The sequence below is a fragment of the Rhipicephalus sanguineus genome, chromosome 5, assembly GCF_013339695.2.
Source record: "Rhipicephalus sanguineus isolate Rsan-2018 chromosome 5, BIME_Rsan_1.4, whole genome shotgun sequence".
NCBI lineage: Eukaryota > Metazoa > Arthropoda > Arachnida > Ixodida > Ixodidae > Rhipicephalus > Rhipicephalus sanguineus.
The window spans coordinates 25,348,733-25,370,773 of NC_051180.1; the positions used below are offsets into that span (position 1 = coordinate 25,348,733).

Consider the following 22,041-nt stretch of genomic DNA (forward strand, 5'->3'; position numbering starts at 1 on the left):
TGTGCGTGTGTGTGTTTGTTTGTTTGTTTGTGTGTGTGTTTGGGTGTGTGTGCGCGCACTCCTGCCACCTTGCTTTCTTTACTCTTTTTCTCCCCTTACCCTTCCCCCGCGAAGGGTAGCAAACCGGGTACAACCTGGTCAACCTCCGTGCCTTTCATTTGCCTTTTTCTATGTCTCTCTCTTTGTACGTGTGTGTGTGTGTGTGACACAAAATATTAAAGATTGCGCAGAGGGTCCATTTTATGTGTTTGCGCCTCATGTAAATCAGTTCATGTAAGCAGCGACGTGAGGCGAACACTAATTTTCATATATTTCAAAGCGCTAAACAGCTCAGTGTGTTCTGCATCCCAAAGCAGAATGTTACAAATTCGGCCGTCAACACATGTGACAAAAATAAGTTAGCTACTAAGACGATTATGCAAGGAGGTGTATTAATTTGTGTTCAAAGCAAAGTCAAGCTGGGAAGGTAAAAAGAGGTACAAGTTTATTTTCGAACGCAGTTATTTTATGTGGAAATTAGGAAGGGAGAGCAGCCATCAAAAAGTGGGTGAAAGAGGATATTTGATTCGTTACGGAAGAGGTAGTTTGACGGTGCTGCTCGACCAATACCGAGCAATGAGAATTACGCAACTACGGGCGGGCACCTAACACGTATAAATTGACTTTCGAGGTAACCTGATCAGAACTGTTTTCTTCATTATGCAAGGAAAGTAAAAGAACTTCACCGGATTGCTGAGAGACGCAATCTGTTGTGTCAATTAGTTCGCAAACACCTTAACTTGTCACCGCTTCTTTCGTAAGCGACTTTCAGGTGGAGGCCTTTTTTTATAGATTAGTCGCCAAGGCACCTTTCTACTTGACACATGCAGCAGATCATCTAGACCTCAATGTTAATGCATATAGTAACTGATGAGAAGCTAGCAATAGTTTGCTTGTTTTCAGCAGCATTTTAGTTTCTGTTCGCGACGAACACATCGAATAAGGAAGTCTTGGTCGGGAATCTCGGGACACGATAACCAGCGTGTCGTTTTGGATCTGCAGATGGAACTTCGCTTTGGGAAGCTTTCATAACGTGCCACACTCACTATCTTTCCTTTATCCTAGCTATTCCTGAATAGGCCTAAGTGATATTATGATCTCGTTGTTCAACTGTGTTCGAAATCATAGTTGTTTTCTTCATTTCGTTTACAAAACGCGCACGAATATTGGCTGCGAATAGTTCTGACTAACGAAAACGGGCCCTCCGTTTCGCCTTCTCTTCGTTCTCAAATAGTTAGTGCCAAGTACGATATGAATTGCACATAGAATATTTTCTGTAATCTTACATCCCAGAGCTGCAGTCATCTCGCTCAGATGTCACGTAATAGAGACGGAAGTACTTTTAGTCGTAGTGCGAATCATAAATAATGAACATAACGCTTCAGTAAAACAAGCGCAGGTGTTCGTCTGACTTCATCGAATTGAAATTGGCTGTACGGAATGTAGTGATAGATTCGTTGTCGGGTAACTGATGCTTGTTGTGAATTCGTATGAGATAGAGAAAGATAGACAGAGAAGCGATACCTAAGGAAATGGTTTACTCACTAATCCCAATGGTGAATTGAAAACCTGCGTCGTATAAGCGAAAAAGTACGCCACGTTTCTAGGCTCTTGTGTATCTACTGTAATGCCGTTGTTCAAAGCATTCTGATGTAACGCTATTCACGTTTACGTTTTTGCGCTAAAGTGAAATGAAAGCCAGCGACAACCGGATGAGTCGAAGGAATCTTGAAACATTTCATTTAATCAGCTAGTTTCCCATGCATTATCTGTAATGTGAAGAAGAATTACTACGTGTATACTAAAGATTTTAACACCAACGCTTTTGTAGCTACTTTCGCAAAGAAAGCAGGACACAAATACCATTAGTCCTTTCTAAGATTTACGGTAATGTACCAGTGCTCTTACGTACCAGAGCACAATGCGAAAAATCCCAGTTTTTCATTGAATAGACAGAGAAAGCCAACCATTCATTCCAGGAAAAAAAAAAAGAAGAAAAAACATTAAGGCAGCATCGCACTAGCGGTGCCAAGCCTGAAGGAAGTGCGGAGCTGGGCGGCTTTCTTTGTTTCTCTTTATATTTTCCTTTCTTTCTTCGTCTCTTTCCTTCCTTTTCTCTCTTCTCTCTATTTTCTTCTATGTGTTTTTTGCCTTTCTATTTCTTTCTCTTTCTCGCTCTTTCTGTCTTTTTTTATCTGTCCTCCCTCTCTCTTTATTTCTCGCTTCCTTTTCTTTCTCTTTCTGTCTATATATTTCTCTCTCTCTCTTTCTTTCTAGGCTATGCTTTACTCTACTCTCTCCCTGCTTCATTTCCGCCCTTTTCACCCTCACATTTCGCCTTAACCTCACTTCCGTTTCCCACCCCCTTTGCTATACTATACTATACAAGGCTACGTTTTGCTCTGCTAGCGTGCCTGGATAGCCGAGTGGTTGCGATGCTCGCCTTCGGATCGTGGGTACGCGGGTTCGAAACCCGCCTCGGCAAGAAATTTTTTCGCCAAGAATTTTCTCTGTCTCTGTGCTCATTCTCTCACCCATGCGATTTATTGCACACCACGCCAGACAAATCGGCGCAGCGGGAGAGCGCGCCGTGGGCACATGTTCACGGAGCGGAGAAGAGGAGGATGAAGAGAGCGCGTGCCGGCCAAGTTATTGCCTTGCACGCTCTTAAGAGGTATAGAAGCCATTCACGATGATGACGGTTTATGCGAACGCGTAGCGGCATAACGAAAAGCTCCGCCGTAAGTAACAGGCTAGGCTGGTTCTTACAGTTTTGAAACCGACAGGCTTGAAAAAGAAAAAGAAAAAAGTAACGTACAAGGACCATATTTTGGGACATATCTTCGCGACTTTTTCTTTTTCTTTCCTTCGTTCGTCCGTGTAAAACTGACTGCCTCGTAGAAAAATATATTTTAAAATGCGAGAAATGTCTTTCGAACAGGCTGTCTCGTTCCGCCGCGCCCATACGTGTGCCAGCTACTTCAGGAATCCGAACATCTTTGAATCCGCTTTGCGCAAATGGCAAAATGCCCCCGAAGCGAGAGCGACAGCCGGAAACTAGGATAACGGCGAACTCATCGTGTTCTCGTCGCGCGCGGCGGCAGCTTGGGTGTCGACGGCGACAACCGCGCTGCGACTCGCGCCAATATTGTTCTTGCGCGCAGAGCGAGACATACCGAGAGAACAATGTTCCCGCAAAAGGGCCGTGTCACCTCCGTCTTCAGAGATAATGCCGTGAGAAACGCTTTTCGTGTCTCGTCGGGCACGACTGTGGCGTCGTAGCTCGTTTGCTTCGCCCCTTACGAAACCGAGTTCAGATGGAGGAATGCGAGTGTTGAAGGATGTATGTAACCCGTTAAAAAAAAGCAAACGCGAAAATATTCACGCTAAGAAATAAAGAAGGCTCAGAGAGAAGTAACGGTGTTTCTCGCAATGAGCATGCGAAGGGTGCACATTTTTTTTTGGTTGAAACTAAAAGACCCATACAAGACCAGGAATAAATGATATTCAGGTGCATATCGCCGTTGCCTATCAACGAACAAACAAAAAATCAGGAGCCCTTCTCTTATCGACAAAATGGGGGCAAGCGATGCATGGCTGTGCGTGCCTGACCAACTTTCTTTCTTTCTTTCTTTCTTTCTTTCTTTCTTTCTTTCTTTCTTTCTTTCTTTCTTTCTTTCTTTCTTTCTTTCTTTCTTTCTTTCTTTCTTTCTTTCTTTCTAAACGGAAACGAAGTCATCGCAGCGCGCGTGAAGCTCTGTCGAGGCCTTTCAGTCCCCGGCAGAAGCGAAATGGCTCTGATTGTTTGCGGGCGTGGCGTGAGGTCACGCCTACGCAGTTGGCACCGTACCCATTGACTCACGGTCTGGCGCCGGCTCTAGAACCTGAGGTCATGCGTTCATATCCAGGCACCAATGAAATGACAAGCGACCTCAATAGAATATCAGATTCCCATGTCAGAAACGGCTGATCGCCAACAAGCTTACGATCGAGAGAGCATCAATTATTGGAAAACGGCTCATACAAATATTATGATCGGCGCAACTTCGAGGGCTGCATCCTGCGCCGGATCTTTTGGGTATGACAACGCCGCCACCACAGTCTGTAACTCGTAACAAGCTCCGCTTGAGTAAAAAGAAACAGTGCTCCTAGTATTACATGTTTTCCGGCTCCGCTTTCGTCCCTCGCCATACTTTACAACTCATCTCCCGCGTTGTCGTATTCTGCTGCAACTATACACAGTCGTCATAGTGACGCAGCACGCCTGCGTGAAACGACGTTCATCGCGCAAGAAATAATCAGAACGAAACATCGAAGCAAGAATGCGGGCGGGCACATGCGATTAGAAAATAAGGGAAAGGCAGTATCGAGAACACAGTTTGTTACGTGCAGTCTCGATGCAAAGTCTCAGAATAGCTCGGCATACGCAATTCCGTTAGCGCAAGCCAGGCAGTTTCCCACTAGGCACGCTCCCCTACTTCCTCAGTGTAAGGCGTGTCGGATTTCTCAGCTGCCCCTTTTGGTGCCGATATGAGTGCAGCGCGCAGATTATATCGATATCATAAAGAAAGGCAGCAACGGCTGCGAGGGAGAAAAGGGAGTGCTAATGTGTTTTAGTCTATTGTACAGCAGAAGAAGAGCACAGATATACGGGGTGAAAGAAGAAAAAGAAGGGGAGAGCTGGAGGGAGGCTGGTTAATGAGTGAAAATGGCATGTCGGTATAGACCCGCCAGGGGTAGAAAGGGGAGTGATTCAGCTTGTAAGAAATAAATTTGTAATATCATATTTCTCCATCTTGATTTGAACTTTCTACGCAATGGAGGGCGAGAAGACAATCTCAGACTGCTTTGTCTGTCCGTAGAGAGCGGAGTGGCGTGCTATATAATAACACGAATCGAAGTATTTCAGGTTAATGCGTAATCACGAAAACACGCAGCTTATGAGGTGGATCACTGAAGTCTATAAACTGCGGATAACCGTCTCGTGTACTGTCTTGCGTTACTCTGGTGTCATTGTAATAGGAAAGCGTTTTACTTGCGTGTCTTCTCGTACATACATTATGAATGAGAGGTTTGTTCACAGGTGTTGATTCCTGTCGCTTCGTCAGAAACTGAGTACTTTGATCGGCTGGGTGTGGTCCCGCGCTCCCTATACTGACAGGGATCAGCAGACGGCTCATACCTTTGTGCGTTCGGTGTTTTGACCGCTGTTTGCGTTGAAGCAATGGACAACACGAAAGTCCCTTTGCTCGCTGCAGCGACCGCGTTTCCTCACGCCAGCGTTTTGTGGAGTTACGCCAGGTCGAATGCTAAAGGAGTGAGCTGCTAGGCCTACTTCGTATAACAGTCTAATTTATTGGTATCGAATTCGTTACATCGCACTTGCGGCGAAACTGTGAGTTAGGTAATTTTATTCTGGAAATGTATACTACTTTCTTTCTCGGCGTCTCGCTGTTTACTTCAAGGGCTGGTACATATTCTCGGAAGAAATGGTAAAAAGACTTTTACAACATGCAAACGTGCAAGTGTATGAACAATGCTGGGCCTTATTCGAGGGAAGTGCAGAGCAATATGGTTCAGCGTGATGGCGAGAAACACGAGAACGCCCGATAAAGATCTGCAAAAAGAGACAAAAAAAACAAGAAAGGACGACATCGAGGACATTGTGGACCAAAGTCCGAAGTAGCAAGCCATAAGGAAAAGCACAGCTTTACGCTGTACTTTCATCCCTGTACTATATGGTCTGCCATTGCGCCCGTCTCCTAAACAGCCACGACTTTCCCGCATCCCCGGCTGTGTATTCGCCTTTGCCCCTTCGCAGCTTTTCGAAGGCTTTCATTTTCCGTTTCAGACGGCGTCCCTAGCGGGCTGTGTCCGTGTTCATTTCAATTTTTTTTTTACTTGCTTGTGCGTGTGGCTGTTGTCACGCTGAAAAATTTTTCCTGTCGCGTGTTCGGCAGCCGGGGAGGATTTATCGATGCCGAAACGCAGGGTCCAAAAAATAAAGGAATAACAGGAAAGTAGGATATCAAAAGAACCAACAAAGATGGGATGAGACTCGCGAAACGAGCTCGCGAGCTCAGTCCTACGGGAAAGAGTTACGACTTACGCTTATTTCTGGCGGAAAAAATATTAAGCGTAAGACGAAAAAAGAGACAGCGTACGTGCCAGCGACAAGAGGAAAATAAATCGGAAATTGGAGAAGGAAAAATGGAGAGGAAAGCGGTCGGGAAAACGAGACGCAAAAGCGGCAACTTTTCGCGGACTGCGACTGCCTCTGCGGCGAAGCTTACGCACGAACACGAGTATAATAAACGGGACAGACGCAGTTGCAGAAAAGGAAAGGTTGGCTGTACAGTCGCTAAAAAAAATTACGCTACCAACGGGAAACTGTAGCATGGTTGTTTGTGGATTTGAACTTGGCAAAGCGGTCGTCACGTTGACTGGTCAGTTTATGAGAAGCCAGAAAAGCCAACTACGCACGTGGCTAACTAATGATGTGAGTGACATAAAAATATCTGCAAGTGAAACGTATCGGTGTGCGCCTTGAGCCCCAATGTAAATGCTTCTAAATGTTTTAAAGCTCTAATGCGCACGTTGGAATACATGCATAAGCGATGCGCTCGTTAAGTAGCATAATATGAATGGTCGCTATGATCGTCGCTACGATTGTCGAATCAGTTGTTCTTTTGCCATATCATGGACTTCGTGTGTGTAATTGCGGGCGTCTTATGAATGTCATTAGATTGTGTGCAGATTATTGTTATACTTGTATGACTTAATTTTTATTGTTCTTATGGCTGTCGATGCGATTCTTTTTGAAATCGAAGAAGCGGAAGGAAAGCTTTGCTTTATTGATCAGAAAAAAATGCTTCATTGATTCTTGAAACGGTTAAGTCATGTATTTATTCTGATTGCGTTAAAACAGGAGGCGATGGGTAAATGTTTGAGGCGTAATGTGTGAAGACGTGCTTCATGAATTTCCACATTTATTCTTTGAACAATTCAGGTAAAGCCAACTCAAGTTGTTGTCTATGTATGTGCGAGAGATTTAGGAATCCGACATAAATTAAACACAGGGTTCTTGCTTTCTATGCATTATAGGCTCAAGGCAGGCAGTCGGCAGGGGCCCTCAGAGAGGACACGCAGGCAGCGAACAAAATAAACTTTTTTGCTTGCTAAAGGCCAGGGCTGAACTGAGGCGCCAGCGCAGGGCGAGTGCGGGCCGCATGCGCGCGACCCTAAGATCCTCATCTTTGTCTTCTGAGAGCGCTACCAGCGCCTCTATAGCATTTATTCGGCGCGCACCTCATTTCTCACTCTCAAGGTGGCAAGGAGTGGCGATGAATGAAGGGAGTTACAGGACAACTAACATAATTGACCACTCCTCACTAGCTGTCCACAGCTCTTCACCCATCGCGGAGGGCACGCTTCGATATGCTCCCTCGCTTAAAAAATGAATGTGCTCACTAGGGCACCCTTCGCACGGAAGCTTTTTTCTCGTGGTTACTGAAGCGGTATTGTCGACTTTGCACGTGCCGTAGAAAAGGTAAACCAATGACCTTAAGCAACTTCGTTCTCTCTTCGCAGTCCATATAATGAAGAGAAAAACAATAGCTCAGTCATTGAAATAAGAATTCATGAAGACAGAGTTGATGCTACAACAGCGCATAGGGAACATCATTTGACAACAGAAATCCATTCACCACGTTTAGAAAATATTTACCAGCATTTGCCAAGTTTAGCTATCATATAGCAAAAATAAGCGATTGCTAACAAGTGCTGGTGTTATGCCTTATGCACAGGCATGCATGATTTGTGATGCTTGTTATGCAACAGACATAACAAAAAGCAAATATTCGCTATACTAAAAGAAAAGCGCCGAAAGCTTGCGGTCTTCTACGGTGTACAATTATTGCAATTTGGCAATACGCTATTCTCATGGTCGCAATCGCTATGGCGTATAAATGCTTGAATGTTGCTGCCCAGCCAGCGCCATTAGGTTTATTAATCGCAGCTAAGGAGACCTAGAATTTCCTAACCACGATGCCAGTGACGATTCTCGTCCACGTGTTCTGACGAAGGGACAGCTTGCCGCCCCTCCACGGTAGGGTAATTAGCACTCTAAAGTATGGCCCTTTTTTCTAAACACAAGAGGGTATCAGACGGCGGCAAGTTCGAAACCTGCCGGAAGAATTTCAGAATTTTTGCAAAGACAAGACGGGTCTATATGGTGCAGCGGTCCGTACTGGTTAGTCGCGTCACACCATAACGATCACTGCAGATTCCAAGCAAACGCAAACGCCAGGGTCACTGCATCTTTTCTTGAAAAAGGAACATAAATTTTCTCAGATGTAGTGTCCTGTGCTGCTCTGGCAGGCAAGACGAAACCTGCATTGACCGTATCAGACTCGACGTTGCCTACCCCAGCTACTTCAAATATAAGCTTATAGAGTTGGACTGTCCGATGTGCACAGCATGCAATACTCGATAAGTCTTAAAAACACGACCTGTGTGAATGTTTCCGTTATTACTCAGAGCGACAGATTGTGAAGACACACTACATTTGTAACGCAGCTTGAGATTAGAGCGGTAGTACCTCACCGGCCCTTCGCAAACCACCGCCTGTACGATACGCAACACGAAAGCGCTGCTGGCGATCTTAAGGACTACACACCTCAGCAAAACACTATGAATCGCTCTATTCTGTAAATATGCGTTTATCTGTGTGTGCGTTACTGTGCGTATTTTTGTGTGTGTGTGTGGTCATTGTTGTATACTACTGTCATCACCCGTCACCTGGTATATCAAGCAAGACGATTAGCCAGGCTTAATAATGACGGGGCTATCATTAATTGCTAAATATCTGTCAATAATAAACAACTTCTAGTTGGCAATGCGCGGAACACCACACAGGTAGATAAAGTGCAAATAGCTTAAACCAGGTCCCCTTGAAAAGTTTGAATGCTGACTCTGGTTTAATATTACCAGTATACGGGACAACTTACTACTCTCCAATAGCAAGGTACATTGTATTCTAGACCATCCCTATTTTCCCCGAATACAATGAGAAATAGCACAGAGGCTAAAATGCAGGGAACGGCTTACCACTCTCCCGTTGTATATTACATAGTACTCTCAACAGCAAATAATTCTTGTAAACACACTATTATGAAAGCAGTCCCATCTTGTTGGTTGCTTTCCAACCTAAATTATCGCGAGCCATGTTAACAGGACGGCTTACCGTTTTACCATTGAAGCGCACATACTACTCTAAATGAACTATGTTTTGCAGAACGCAGTCGTCAACCATTTTTTAAAACCGTCTCCTGGTTTAAAAGTCATCCTTGTTTTTGTCTAAACATGGGTATCTCGTGTTAGCTCTCCCAAAACACAGTAGGTCTGCTCTAAATTCTTAGCCTCTTTTAAGCCCACATTTCTAGACCCACGTTATCCTTCTTGCATATGGTGAAAGCAAGATAAATAGTACCTCAAATCGTCTCCCATTTTTCTAAGCATACATTACGTGGAACGGCGCGATAGGTAACAAACTCGGGTCGCTGTGTGTTTTTTATGGACAGCTTACGGCTATGCCATAGCAATGAGAACACAGTGCTCTAAATCATACTTTTTTGCAACAGTGGGGAGCGAGTTGAGGTCCTGGCTCCGCGAACTGCCTTTGGGCTCCGGTAGATGGCGGAAGAGACGCCGACCCAAACTCCGAGCTCGCGGTGACGTCAGCTTCCTCCTCTCCCTCGACCCCACCCCTAGCTAACGGCCCGCATGGTGGCTAGCGGCGTCAACGGCCGTGTGTAGCGGATTCCGCTCGCGGCTTGCGTCGTGCTCCGTTCGGGGCGCAGCCAGTGGAGCGACAGCTTCACACCGGCCCACAAGCGCGCTGCTCGCAGCTCCACCGACAGTTATCGGCGGCGCGATGCCTGCTTGCTCCTCAGACGAAGACGCCGAAGCCTCCGCCTATCGTACCAGCCAGCGTCGTCGGCGCTCCTTGAAAGCCTGAAGAAATTCGCGCGGCGTGGTCTACGCAACTTTCTTTCTCGGGAATGTTCCAAGACGAAGCTTCGAACGCCTAGAATTGATTCTTTTTTGAACGGTACACTTCCCGGCCTCTGCACTGCACTGCTTCGGCAGTGTAGAGAAAAAGTTTGACCGAATTATTGACGGAAGGATCACTTTCGCGACGTCCGGTCTGTCGAGATAGTCACGATTTGCAACGTGCTCGCTGATTGCAAGCTTGAACGCAAAAGTCGCCAATCCCGGCTTTTCGGAGCATAAAGAAGAACGACTGCTGGAGTACAAACATATTTTGAGGCTCCTGCTGGAAGAACTTCCTTGAAGTCTGAGCCGACGCCGCGTCTATCGTTCAGGGACAACAGTGTTTTCGAACTTACCATCGCCACTCTTTCTTCACACTTTTCCTCGTCTTCGTGATCGCGCGCGTGCATGAGCGTTTGCTTTTCTTGTCACCGATACCGGAAGAAAGACGGACAGTCGATGCCGGCGCCGTGAAACGTGCGGTCGCTTGGGACTCACGACTTCGCGCCGCCTTTGTTGCGTTTGAGCCGGTTAAGCGGGCCCGAGCCGTCCTCTGCTGTGCGACGGTCGTATCACTACGGCGCCGAATTTGAGAAGGTGCCTGGCTGTCGATTAGGCGGTGGTTGCACTTCCTGACGAAAACGCGGCCGTGCTTTGCTGCGTGCGCGCTTGTGAAAGGCCTCCCTCTGTGCACAGCGGATTATGTCCGTCTCAAAAGCATTCTGCTGGCTACTGTGCTGGACTTTAAGCTGCCTGTCGCTGCAAGGTAAGCGTGTTCCCACACTTGGTAGACGGTACATTGTTTGAAGAGCTATGAGGCGTGATGTTGATTTCTTTGCGGCGGTCATGATGATGATGATGATGATGAGCGGAGAAATTCTAGCCGGTTTAAGGGGATCATAAATTACAGGATATCTTTTATTCACCAGCCATTCATGACTGACTAATGCCGTTGCTAACGTGGGTGGTGCATCATTCGCACCCATGGCCAGGCCTAAAAATAACAGAACTGAATCGCTACACGTTTTCCGGATATGTTTTTTATGTGAAAGATAAGCACAATAAGATACACGGCATGCGATAAAAAAAGCAAAACGTGAAAAGAATCAGGAAGTAAGGTTCTCTTAAGTGCGATCGTCGAAGTACGTGCGTAGTTCATGTGGTGTGGACTATTATTAAACTTAGGATGTCTTTGCTCCAGTAAAACAAATCTCAAGTAATTGTCGATCACGAGATCGTGGGTTCATTGGTGGGTAGTGTCATAAAAGCGTGTGCGACTGCATAATATAAAACTCAAGGTTGACAGAGATATTGATCATAAATATAACGATGTCCTAAACATCACAGACAAGTAACAAGATCTGCGAAACGCCAACGGCACGCCTAAGCATATAATCGACTCGTCGAATGCTAACACGAGAACGCTAGATACATGTCGTGCGAACATGTGTTAAACATGGAACGCCTTCACAGAAAACGATGCAAACATTGCATGGTAGACCTTCGCTATTCGTTGTGAATACGTTACTTAAGATAACGGTAGCTGAAGAAGGGTTACTCTTCAGCGACAGCAATAAATGCTTCTAATGGGAGTGTATTCTTTATTTGTGTTGTGAAGGGAAAAAGTGACTTGACAGGACTTGGCACTAGGCCAACGCCACCAGGAACTACTTGTGGTGTATGTGGCTGTACTTTCATAAGTCCTCTGCTGGCCACGTTGTAGGGAGTGGATAATATTACCTCCCCCTTACTCCTCCCCCCGCCCCTCTTTCTAAATTAATTTTATTTATTTTATTTTATTTATTTTTGATTGTTGACGAACATCTAGTACGAACACGTACACTGGTTTAAAAGCTATTGATCAGCAATGTTTGAAAGTCATCTTGTCATGTTATGGCACGGAGACACAATCTTTGTTCATCACAGGTTAATAAGCATGGACATTTTTGCAGGTATTTGAGCGTATGAATGAAAACCTACCGTACTGTTACATTTCATTTTATGCTCCAAGACAAGCATATCGGTATGAATATCTTCCTTTTTTCGAAAAAATGGTCCGACATACGTCGATCTTACCTTCCAGCTCTAGTTTATGCAGTGTTTTCAAAAAAGAAGGAAGAATACTTTCGAACACATGTTTTCTAATTCGGCAGTGAACTTAAGTACTGTTAACGCTTCTAATGCAAAAGATGAAAGTTACAGCCAATGTCTTCTTGCACTCTTTCACGTAGTGTACACGATGATAGACACCATTTAGGCCCGTCCGATGCGTATGCATTAACAAAAGATTTATATATGACACTAAGTTCTTTCTACTGTAATGAAGAAGATCAGCGCCGTTCCGAAAGGCAGGGGGTACCACTCTCAGGCAGAGAGAAGACGACGTTCGGGTTGGTGCATCGGGACACTCGTGTCTGCTCGGCTATTGCTACTTGGCCTGCCGTGACGGTTCCTACTATTTATTAAAGAAGTGCTGCGCCGAAACGCCCTGTTTTACTACATACAATAAATTTTATCGAGCTTGGCGACAAAAAAAAATTATCATCGAAGTCATTGAAGTTGAGTTCTCAATAAACACGACAGCGCGCGGAAAGTCATTCTCACTTCGAGAACTTAAAGCGCGCGGCACCTAAGTATAACTTAATTTTCATAAAAGACGTCCTGTCAACGTTTTCAAAAGAAGCCAGCTGTCAATGTTTGTTCGTCCGCACAATTGAGATTGGGATTTCACGGAGGAGTGCAGACCGGAAATGTAAGCACGTAAGGAGGATTTTACAATTTGATTACGAGCTTAAACGTACGATTTTTTTCCTGTCCTTCTTTTTGCAAGCACAACACGAGAATGGCTGAGAATTGAAAAAAAAAAAAAAGAAGCGCCAGCTCTCACGACAATGCTGCCATTTCTTTTGTTAAACTGTTTCTTACTAATCATCAAACCACATCGGGCTGTCGGAATTGCGGCCTACATATTCGTTTTTCGGAGGAGAAACAAGGTCACGTGATGAGCGAGAGCGAACGAAGGTCGAAAAATGGAGAATAGCTTGCCACGAGAATGAAACGAAACGAGTGACTAAGTCTTGTTTAAATGTCAGCGAAAGACAGCACGAGACATGATTGAATTTGTGCAGAGGCGAACGGCTTAAGGCACATTCTCTTCTGACTATGCCAAAACTGTTTTAGTACTGCGGCACACACTCCCCCGGTGACCTTTATCAGCGATGACAAGATGTCATCTGAGATGCAAAAAAAGAGAGAGAGAGAGAGAGAGAGAGAAGGAAAGACCAGAAGGTTAATGAGGTTGCGCCTGGTTGACTACCTGACACTACAGGAAGAGTAAACCGTTTATTATTGAAGAAAAACAGCACACAAGAAAACGTAGACAAGAAAAAAAGAGGGAAGGAAGACGCACAGCGCTGCACTCGCAACTCGTCCCTCTTTTTCTTGTCTACGTGTCTTTTTCGTGCGCTGTTTTACTTCAAAAATGAACAAGTATCAACTAGCCCAACTTGCAAGTTTGTTACAATATAAGTGTAAGCGGTAAACAAAATTGATGCAACTTCAACTTACCTAGTGACTTTAAGCTCGCCATTGTGGGGAACTTGTTCTGATAAAATTCGACAGAAAGGTCTGCACAAACACCGCGAAAGATACTTCTTTATCTGAGTGGACTGAGATCGCTTTTAGAGAGGTATTGGACAATATGGAATATTTTTCGGCCAGCGAGTCGATGTTTTATTTGCTTAAATAGAAAATAATCTCGCAACACGTCGTTTTTTTTAAATAACAAACTACCTTTTCAAAGTCAACTGACTGCGACCTTTTATTTGACCAACCTGCAAAAAAAAAAAAAATTAGGATACTATTGACCTTCTCTTTCGGCCTACCATCATGCTAAAGGATCAAGCCCTCCTCCGCCCCCCCCCCCCCCTCAAAAAAAAAAGCGCCACCTAAAGTGAGAATCATGGAGTCAGAGAGTTTGCGGCAGCGCCGCAATAGTTCCGGCAGAGCCCAGCTGCGAAATATCAAGCCAACACGAACTACATCATTCCAGTATAACAGGCCTATTATTTGTGCATCGCTACATTCTCTTGTTGGCTCGAAAAGGTGGAAGTCATGTAGAACAACGGCCCCAGAAATCGCAAAAAAAGAACGTTAAGAAAAAAAAACTTAAGAAAAAAAACTGCCAGGAGGCTGAAAAACGTTGTGTTAGTTTAACAAAACAGTTAAAACAAACTCAAGTTCTAAAACAAAAAGGAAAAGTTAGCTCGTGCATCGATTGAGGGTAGCAGCTACAACGCAGGCTGCACTGGCAACGCAGCGAGATCTGGGAACAGAGGCGGCGGCTCTTTTGATGTGCCTTAGCTGGCCTTCGAAAAACACTTCCTCTGTACTTTCCGCCCTCGTGGGTACGCCGATTCAAGCAGCCGGGAGAAGCGCAAACTTTGCTCGTCTTCTTGGTGGTCGCCACGAAAGAAAAACTTAAGTGATTACATCCTGGCGAGCCTGCTATTCGCACCGTTACGTTCTAGTTCTTTTTCGTGGGCGATCGTTGCGGCAGAGTCGATACACCCTCTGCAAGGTTTTTCTTTTTTCTTTTTCTCGAGAAGCCAAAGGGTTTCTTGCTTAAACGGCGCGCGCTTCTCGCATCGTCGTATGGTTTTCTTGAAAGCATCCGCGGGTTCAGGAAGCTCCCTGGTATTCTGCCGTTCAATTGTTTCCGTTATTCATGTGGGAGCTATTAAATGCTGGGACCGCGCGCCTGCCTCGCTTCGCTGAGAGCAAGCGCTGCTTTCAGATAGCGGCGTTCAAGCGGAAAGACCTGCTTGGGGAATGATTGGTTTTCTCTTTGCCTTTCTGTGTCTTAATTATTCTTGTTTCATGAGATGGACCCTTTCGTGTGTTTTATTTTAGCGACAATGTCGAAGTGCGTAAAACTTGACTTTGTAACCAAGTTTTTGAGAGAGGTACGCCGCTTTTGCTTACATCAAGCGAAATCCGGTGACGTTAGTTTGCTGTACTGACGAGCGAATTAACCAAAACTTTTCGTTCCTAAGTTACCTTTGCGATTGGCTGACCGCTTTTGCTAATACTGTGAGTGGCGAGAGGCTGACCTTTGTTCCTACGAATAATTTTAGGGTCAGAACCGTTTGGGGAACACGGGCTTACTTTCCCAATTGGCGACATATTCTTGGAAACGTCTTCTCCATGCAACAATGGCTAGAGTTCAGAATTCTGATACTAAATTGGCACATAAACTTGAATTGATTATATCTAAAGTGATTTTTAGCATACCGCTTTCAGTACCGGTGCTTTCAGCATATACCTGTATGTGTATGTGTTCACGGTCAAAATAACAGTGATAATTAAGTTCCAGTGAGCAGCCAAACCAAAGTTCTCGTTAGACGTGACGCTCTATGCTGCCAGACCGCCACTCATGGTGACATGGGCGACGCAGGGCGACCATCTGAGAACGCGTCTCCCAGGAGTTTACATACGTTCAAACAAGAATTAATATCGTCACAATCGGCTTACTCACTCCGTGCTCTCTACAGAGCACTGTCTCAGGTGGCGTGTCCAAACACTTGTGGCTAAGCCTTCGGACAAAATAAAAAGGGCTACCAGCCTGAAGCTATTGAAAACGCGCTGCGCAGTCTTAAAAATTTGTTAAATTAACTTTTCTCCCTCTACTCGTATGTTCTTCCGCAGCTAGAGCGACAACGACTCTTCGCGGCCTGTTCGGATACTTTATGCGGAAAACAGCCCAAAAAACGAAGACAAATGGGCTTGTGTTGTTTGTTTATTCCTTTGTCTACAACACAAGCGCATTTGTCTACGTTTTTCGCACAGTTTTCCACATAATACATTACCAACTCGCGCAACAGTGTGTTCTTCTATGTCCGGATACATTGTGTGTTGTAAGTGCAACAAGCTTATGCTTACTGCAGGCGCAGAATATTTTCAGTTTCTCATTGTCAAATACGTGAAAGAGAGTTACATTTCTCTCGTTTATAAACCACGCTCAAAGAAGCTGCCTCCGACGCAATGAGAAAAAACAAAAAAAATAAGGCGTGTCAAGGAAGGACGTCAATCAAAGAATTTCTTATATTTCAGCGCAAGGAGACAGAAACACGAGCAAGAAGGGACGAGGACACGGCGCTACTCTGACTTCAAAATCTTGGTCACTCTCCTTCCATGGCCAAACGAAGGCATGAACCCGCCAAAAAGCATGAGCACTTCACGCGAGAGTAGACCGTGGCGGTTACAGAAGGATAGCGCCCGGGAGCGGCATATAGTGGCGGCCGCCAGGGAGATGAGAATGCTTGGGTCAACATTGACGCAGTTAAAAGAGCCCGAAGAACTAGAGACGAAGTTCAATAAAACCGACTGGTGGGCTAGTTGGTACGCGCTGAAACATAAGAAATGCAGTACCAACTAGCCCACCAGTCGGTTTTATTGTCAATCAAAGAGTTGCGAAAAGACTACCTTTTTGGCTTATTTCGGCGCTGGATTATAAAAAAAGTCCCTGTAACATGCACCTCGGATGTTCGTAAGGAAAGCCTCCCAAGTGTCGACAGGAAATAAGAACAAAGGGACACGGAGTCTTGCGAAAGCCCCTTTCTTTTTCTCGCGCTAGGGTTTAAGGGTGTCCCGGGGTCGAGTCCGGACGGGTCACGTATCTGCGTGTCTAGGTTGTCACTGAAAGCTGGGGTTATCGCGCAAGAAAAAAAAAGGCAACGAAGATTGAGAGAGAACGGAGGCTTTTACCCCCGAGCCAATATTGTAGCGGCCTCAGACCCTGCGTCGCCATTCCGGGTGTACCGGAGAAACAAGATTAAACACAGTCGATAGCCTCGTGGACGCGTCGTAAGGGACGAGAGGGCTGGCACAATGCCGGCTAGTAGAATGAGGGACGTCTCCGTTGCGGCGTTATATAGCCGGACACGGCTGGCAAGAAAGCAGTCGGCGAAGACGACATCGAATGGGGATTTCTTGTAGTACCGTATACGTTTACCAGTGTCCGCCGGCGCAGAGAAAGAGGCAGAGGGCGTCTCGAACAGCGCCGTGGTGGCGAGGGGGACATAAAATGGCGCTAATTTAGAACCCGGGGCAGAGTTAATGCGGCATAAACTTTACGGCGCCGTCGCCGCCGGCATTTGCCCCGGGATGTGACGACACACTCAGACATCGTAGCTGTAGTGAGCGCCAGCATTGCTTGCGGCCACGCCTTGGTCACAACTCCTTAGCTCTCTTGGAAACGGCGGTGTGGTTGTGTAAGGGATGTGTGTGACTTTAAGCGGAAGGCGAAAGACAATAAGGTAACGTGACCTTAAAGGTAATAATATTGCAGTATCCGATTCGTCTATTACTCAACAAGCTGTACGGTGCTATATACATAGGGAGGAACTGGCGGTTTAAGAGTCCCATAAAAATGTATCATAAAGTTCTTCTGCTCTAGTAGAGGTGACATAAACCTTACTGGAGTGTTACGATGTACACTTTAGATGCATTTCACAATGGTTTGTTGCATGCGCGAAGCACCGGGTACTCCTCTTACCGCCGCAAGCAAACAGAAGTCTATTTTAGATGTTGTAAACGAGAAAAAAAAACCCATGAAAACGATGAGGTCTTAATTCGGCCACGGCCGGACTAGAAAGGCGCGCTAGCGTTCCGGAACGCTCGCACGCCTTTCCAGTCCGGCCTGAATTCGGCAGGGTTCTGTTTGTTGCTGTATAAATCTGTTGCCAGACTCGGGGGGTCAATGTTGCCAGACTGCCGCCGAATCTGGCGGCTAAACTTTCCCTGCAGTGTCAGCTTTCTCGTAATGTTCCTGTGTAATCCGCTGTGCATTTCGCAAGTGCCAGTGCCGTCCGTGAACATCGGCTGTTTTAATTTACAGCCCCTGCGCGTTGCAGGAGACGGGGCGCTTTCTTTCGCTGTATGCACCATTCTACAATTAACAGATCGGACTCAATCGGGTCTCAGAAGTAGGAAATGCCCGCGCAACGACGCATTTACTGGGGAACCTGAATCGCTTCGCAGAAGTCCGGACACTGCGCGCCGTGTTGCAATACAATGAACTCGTGTCCCCGAATGAGGAATATACCCGTACCTGTGCGTGCCGTATCGACTATGGGCAAGGACGCGCTTGCTAAGGAAACTGAATGGTGTCGCAGAAGGCGGGACGCTTCCTTTAACAGATCGCGCACGATCGTGTCTCAGAAGTAGGGAATCTCCCAGTACTGGTGAGCCTACCGTGCCGACCACGCGCGACGAATCCACGCGCGGCTGGGGCGCCTGCTTTCGCTGTGTGCGGTCTGTGTACAATACATATCGCTCGGACTCGTGCCTTTGAATTAGGAATCTCTCCGTAGCTATACGTGTGCGTGCCGTGTCGACTATGCACAACGACGCGTTTGCTAACCACGAACAACCTAACTTTCAATCAATGCATGCAGTGACTGCGTGTACGTTCGTGATTATTGTGAGTGGAGTCCCTCTTCCAGGGCCCCGCAGGCAATAGCGGCTAGCCGGGCCTGCTCCCATTTACAGTTCCGCGAGGAGCGCCTCCCACGACCAGCTCATACCTAGGAGCGTCGTCCAGTAGCGATGATAAAGCAGCTTTCGGGCGTGGCATGAACTGATATGTGACATGCTTTAATTCTCCGGCCGTCCATCTGAGTTATACCTCCGCACGTTTCGTATAGGTAGTGATGTGGTAACGGCCACCTATTTAATAGGTTAATCAGCCGTCGAGCGATGAGATCAGAAATGTCAACGCATCGGAAGAAAGCCCCCCTACATCTGAAACGCAAGTCACAATCATGGATATTTCATTTGACACTCCCCCCCCCCCCCCCCCCGGGAACTATTAAACATTTTCACTTTAGGGGTTCGTGTACGCATGCACTCATTTTTACGTGTTTCTTCTGCATGTATGTATAACTAAAATGCAAGAACAATTCGAAGTAGCCTAATTATTGGAACGACAACACCTCTGTGGATGATATCACGTTATCAAATTTACGCTGCATTTCGCATCGCGAACATTGCAGGTCACAGCATGGTGGTTTAAAATGCAGTCCAATCCCGTTCATTTTTTTAACCAAGAATCGCTACAGCGCTCTGTGTGCACAGAGTAAACTCGTTAGTTGGAACACCGTGAATCAATCTACGTTAATTTAATTCCGGTGTTTCGAGTATCATAAAGAACTCACAATCTCATTATAAGTTATGCTGTTATGGAGGACTCTGGAATAATCACGACCTTACAGCGTTCCTTTACGTGCGCCCATTGCATGGTACACGAGCGCTTTTCCATACGACCTGTGCTAAAATCAAGTAGTTGTGACCCGAGCCGAACCAGTGATCTCGTGCAGGGTAGCATGACACCGTGGGCACCGATTTAGACTTACCTCTGCGGGTAACTAATCTCTCTAATAATCTAATCTTCTACTGTTCTACATTCCACACGAGCAGTCAACCCCCCTGCTCGTAGAATAAAGCGTCAAAGAGCACAGTTCACACCGTAAACTAAAGATCTTGTCTGTTCCGATGTGCGAGTTTCGTTATGCGCTCAAGGGAGCAATCTTATAGCTGTACCCATGGCTACGTTTGGCCCGCATGGTCTTTTTACATGCTCAACAATGTCCCAGTGCCCTCCCATAAGCAGGGTTCCCCACCTTTTTTTCTTCATTTTTTTATTTGTGCGCAGCGGGTCGCTTGATCCGGGGTTGTTGCCCCCAGCTCGCCGCTACATCGGCGGTGTTCGCCGGCGGCCATTCTAGCCGTCACGGCGTGGCCCATGCTCACTTAAAAATGGGAGGCCACCGAGGGACGACAGGGAGGGAAGTGCAGGGTCATGCAACCTTACTGCGTGAACGAGGTGTAACACAGTGCCGGGAGCGGATGGGGAAGTGGAGATAAAGTTTGGTGCAAAAAAGGGAAGCTAAGTAGAAACACTCAAAACAAGACCGAACGGCATGCCTATGCATTAAAAAAACGGAGTCTGCACAATCTTCATTCTATTCTTTCCTTTTGGGTAAACGCCGGACGGCGATCAATTGCGGTGGCCGAATGAACTCTTCTACCAGCGCCTTCTATCAGGCTCTTTCTTTTTCTTCGTTGTCACTGCCTCCTTTCCTGTCGTTTCGCGGCTTCGCGTTCACGGCGGTACGAAGTGAAAGAAATCTCTCCTCGCTGCCCTCCGCGTTTCGATTTAAGGGCAGAAATAAACGAGCGGGCAGATAAGGCGGCGAGGAAACACACACCGCGGGAAATGGAATCTCGAGCGTAACGGGCACGGGACAGGTGTCTGCAGTTTGGTAAGAGTATCACGGTGCCCGAACAGCTTTACGTCAGGCAGCGCAAAACAGGCGCCATGCCGTCTAATGGCTAAAGGGCGTGGCACCGTGCCTTTTTTTTTTTTCACGTGATTTGCTACCTGCTTCGCTAACTATTGCTTCTTGCGCGAGAACTCCTTGGAAAGCACAGTTGCCACTGGCGAGAAGTGGCTACTAAGGCAAGTAAAGTTCAAGAACGAGATGAAATATTTATACCGAAAGGAGTGAGAAGTGTTGTCGAATCATTATGAACAATTCCTCGCCCAACGTGGGCTGTGCCAGACGGCCTCGGAGAGATATATCCTTCTGCTTTGAGTGGCGAGCAAAAGCGGCAGCTGCGCATCGCATACATAACCAGTTCGTGTCTTTCGGTACTCTCTTTTTATGCTCATTTTTACTCCTCTCTCAAACGTCCGTCAGACGTCTTCTTACATTTCCACTTTTTGTTCTCATTCCGGAATTGTGTCGACGAAGGAAAAATTCGGAGGAAGGGAAAGATGTGTTTCTGGTTCAGTATTTTCGATAGAAACGATCTGCCTGCAAAGGGTTTGGTGACCTACAGCTTTTTTTAAACCACGAATGTTTTCATCGTTTTCTTGTATACGTATTATTCTATATGTGGCCTCTCACACGTGATCGTTTGTCACTTTTTTGCCTATTGCATCTTTACGTCAGGTATTGGGAGATGTAGGGACGAAGTTTGTGGGTGTTTGCCCTGGCGGATGTATTGAGAGGCAAAATAGAGAATATTACATTCATGTGTTCTTCCATGACGGCTTTGAAACACGTAGGTAGGGCTATAGCAATACGTCCAACACTGCAAGCATTTAAGGTTGTATCTCTACAGCGCCGCTTTACCCAATTACTCGAGTCTCACGTCATCCTTCTCGTTTTATGGTGTGTCACGGCCTCAATTTGGCAACATTTGAGTGGGTAGATTTTGTTTTTATAGTTGAAAAAAGAACCGCTAGCGTTGACTTAAAGCGCTGTTTCGTACGCCAGAGTTGATGGCAATATTTCCTGTTTGCCAAATAACCACCAGATTTCGGAGGGTTACCCTCTTGGTTATAACTACTAAGACGTAAAACACGCGTAGTAATTAATACTTAGCCCACTTTAATTATTCATGTCGATGTTCCATGCTAAGAATTTCATAAACTACATTCACCAGCTATTCTGCCATGGAATTTTTTTTCATTTTTATTTTGTTATGTTACCAGCCCCCAGACGCCTACGCATATCTTCTTCCCGAACTACACCACAGATATTCGTATATACGAAGTCAGCCAAAGTTGAAGGCCTTGCATCTAGCTTAAGGCGAAAGCCTTAGATGCCTTATCAAACGCGAAAATCGACCGGCGTCCCGCTTCGGCGTCCCCCGTCGGCGGCGCCAACACGAGTGATGCGAAAAATCATCATCACGTGATGACGTCACTATGACGTGACATGGTGACGTCATCACATGACATCATCGCTTAGTCAAAGTTGGACCGCGATCACGGAGGTCGTGCAAAACCAGGTGAGCTGCCTCCGATACTGGAGGCAGTGCCAAACCACGTTACATGCGGAAAACTCGTTGGGTGGCGGTTCAAGAGCAATACGTCGACTG

General features: G+C 46.2%; 1 protein-coding gene across 2 annotated transcripts in view; it reads left to right on the forward strand.

Annotated features, from left to right (window-relative positions):
* The first annotated feature begins 9,834 nt into the window (after window positions 1-9,834).
* The window catches only part of LOC119393374 (uncharacterized), a 55,833-nt gene continuing 43,626 nt past the window's right edge, over window positions 9,835-22,041 (forward strand). For both annotated transcript variants that reach the window (XM_037660350.2, XM_037660351.2), the window contains exon 1: window positions 9,835-10,858. In XM_037660350.2, coding sequence (XP_037516278.1) covers window positions 10,795-10,858 — 64 coding nt within the window. In that variant the 5' untranslated portion in view covers window positions 9,835-10,794. The remainder of the gene's footprint in view (window positions 10,859-22,041) is intronic.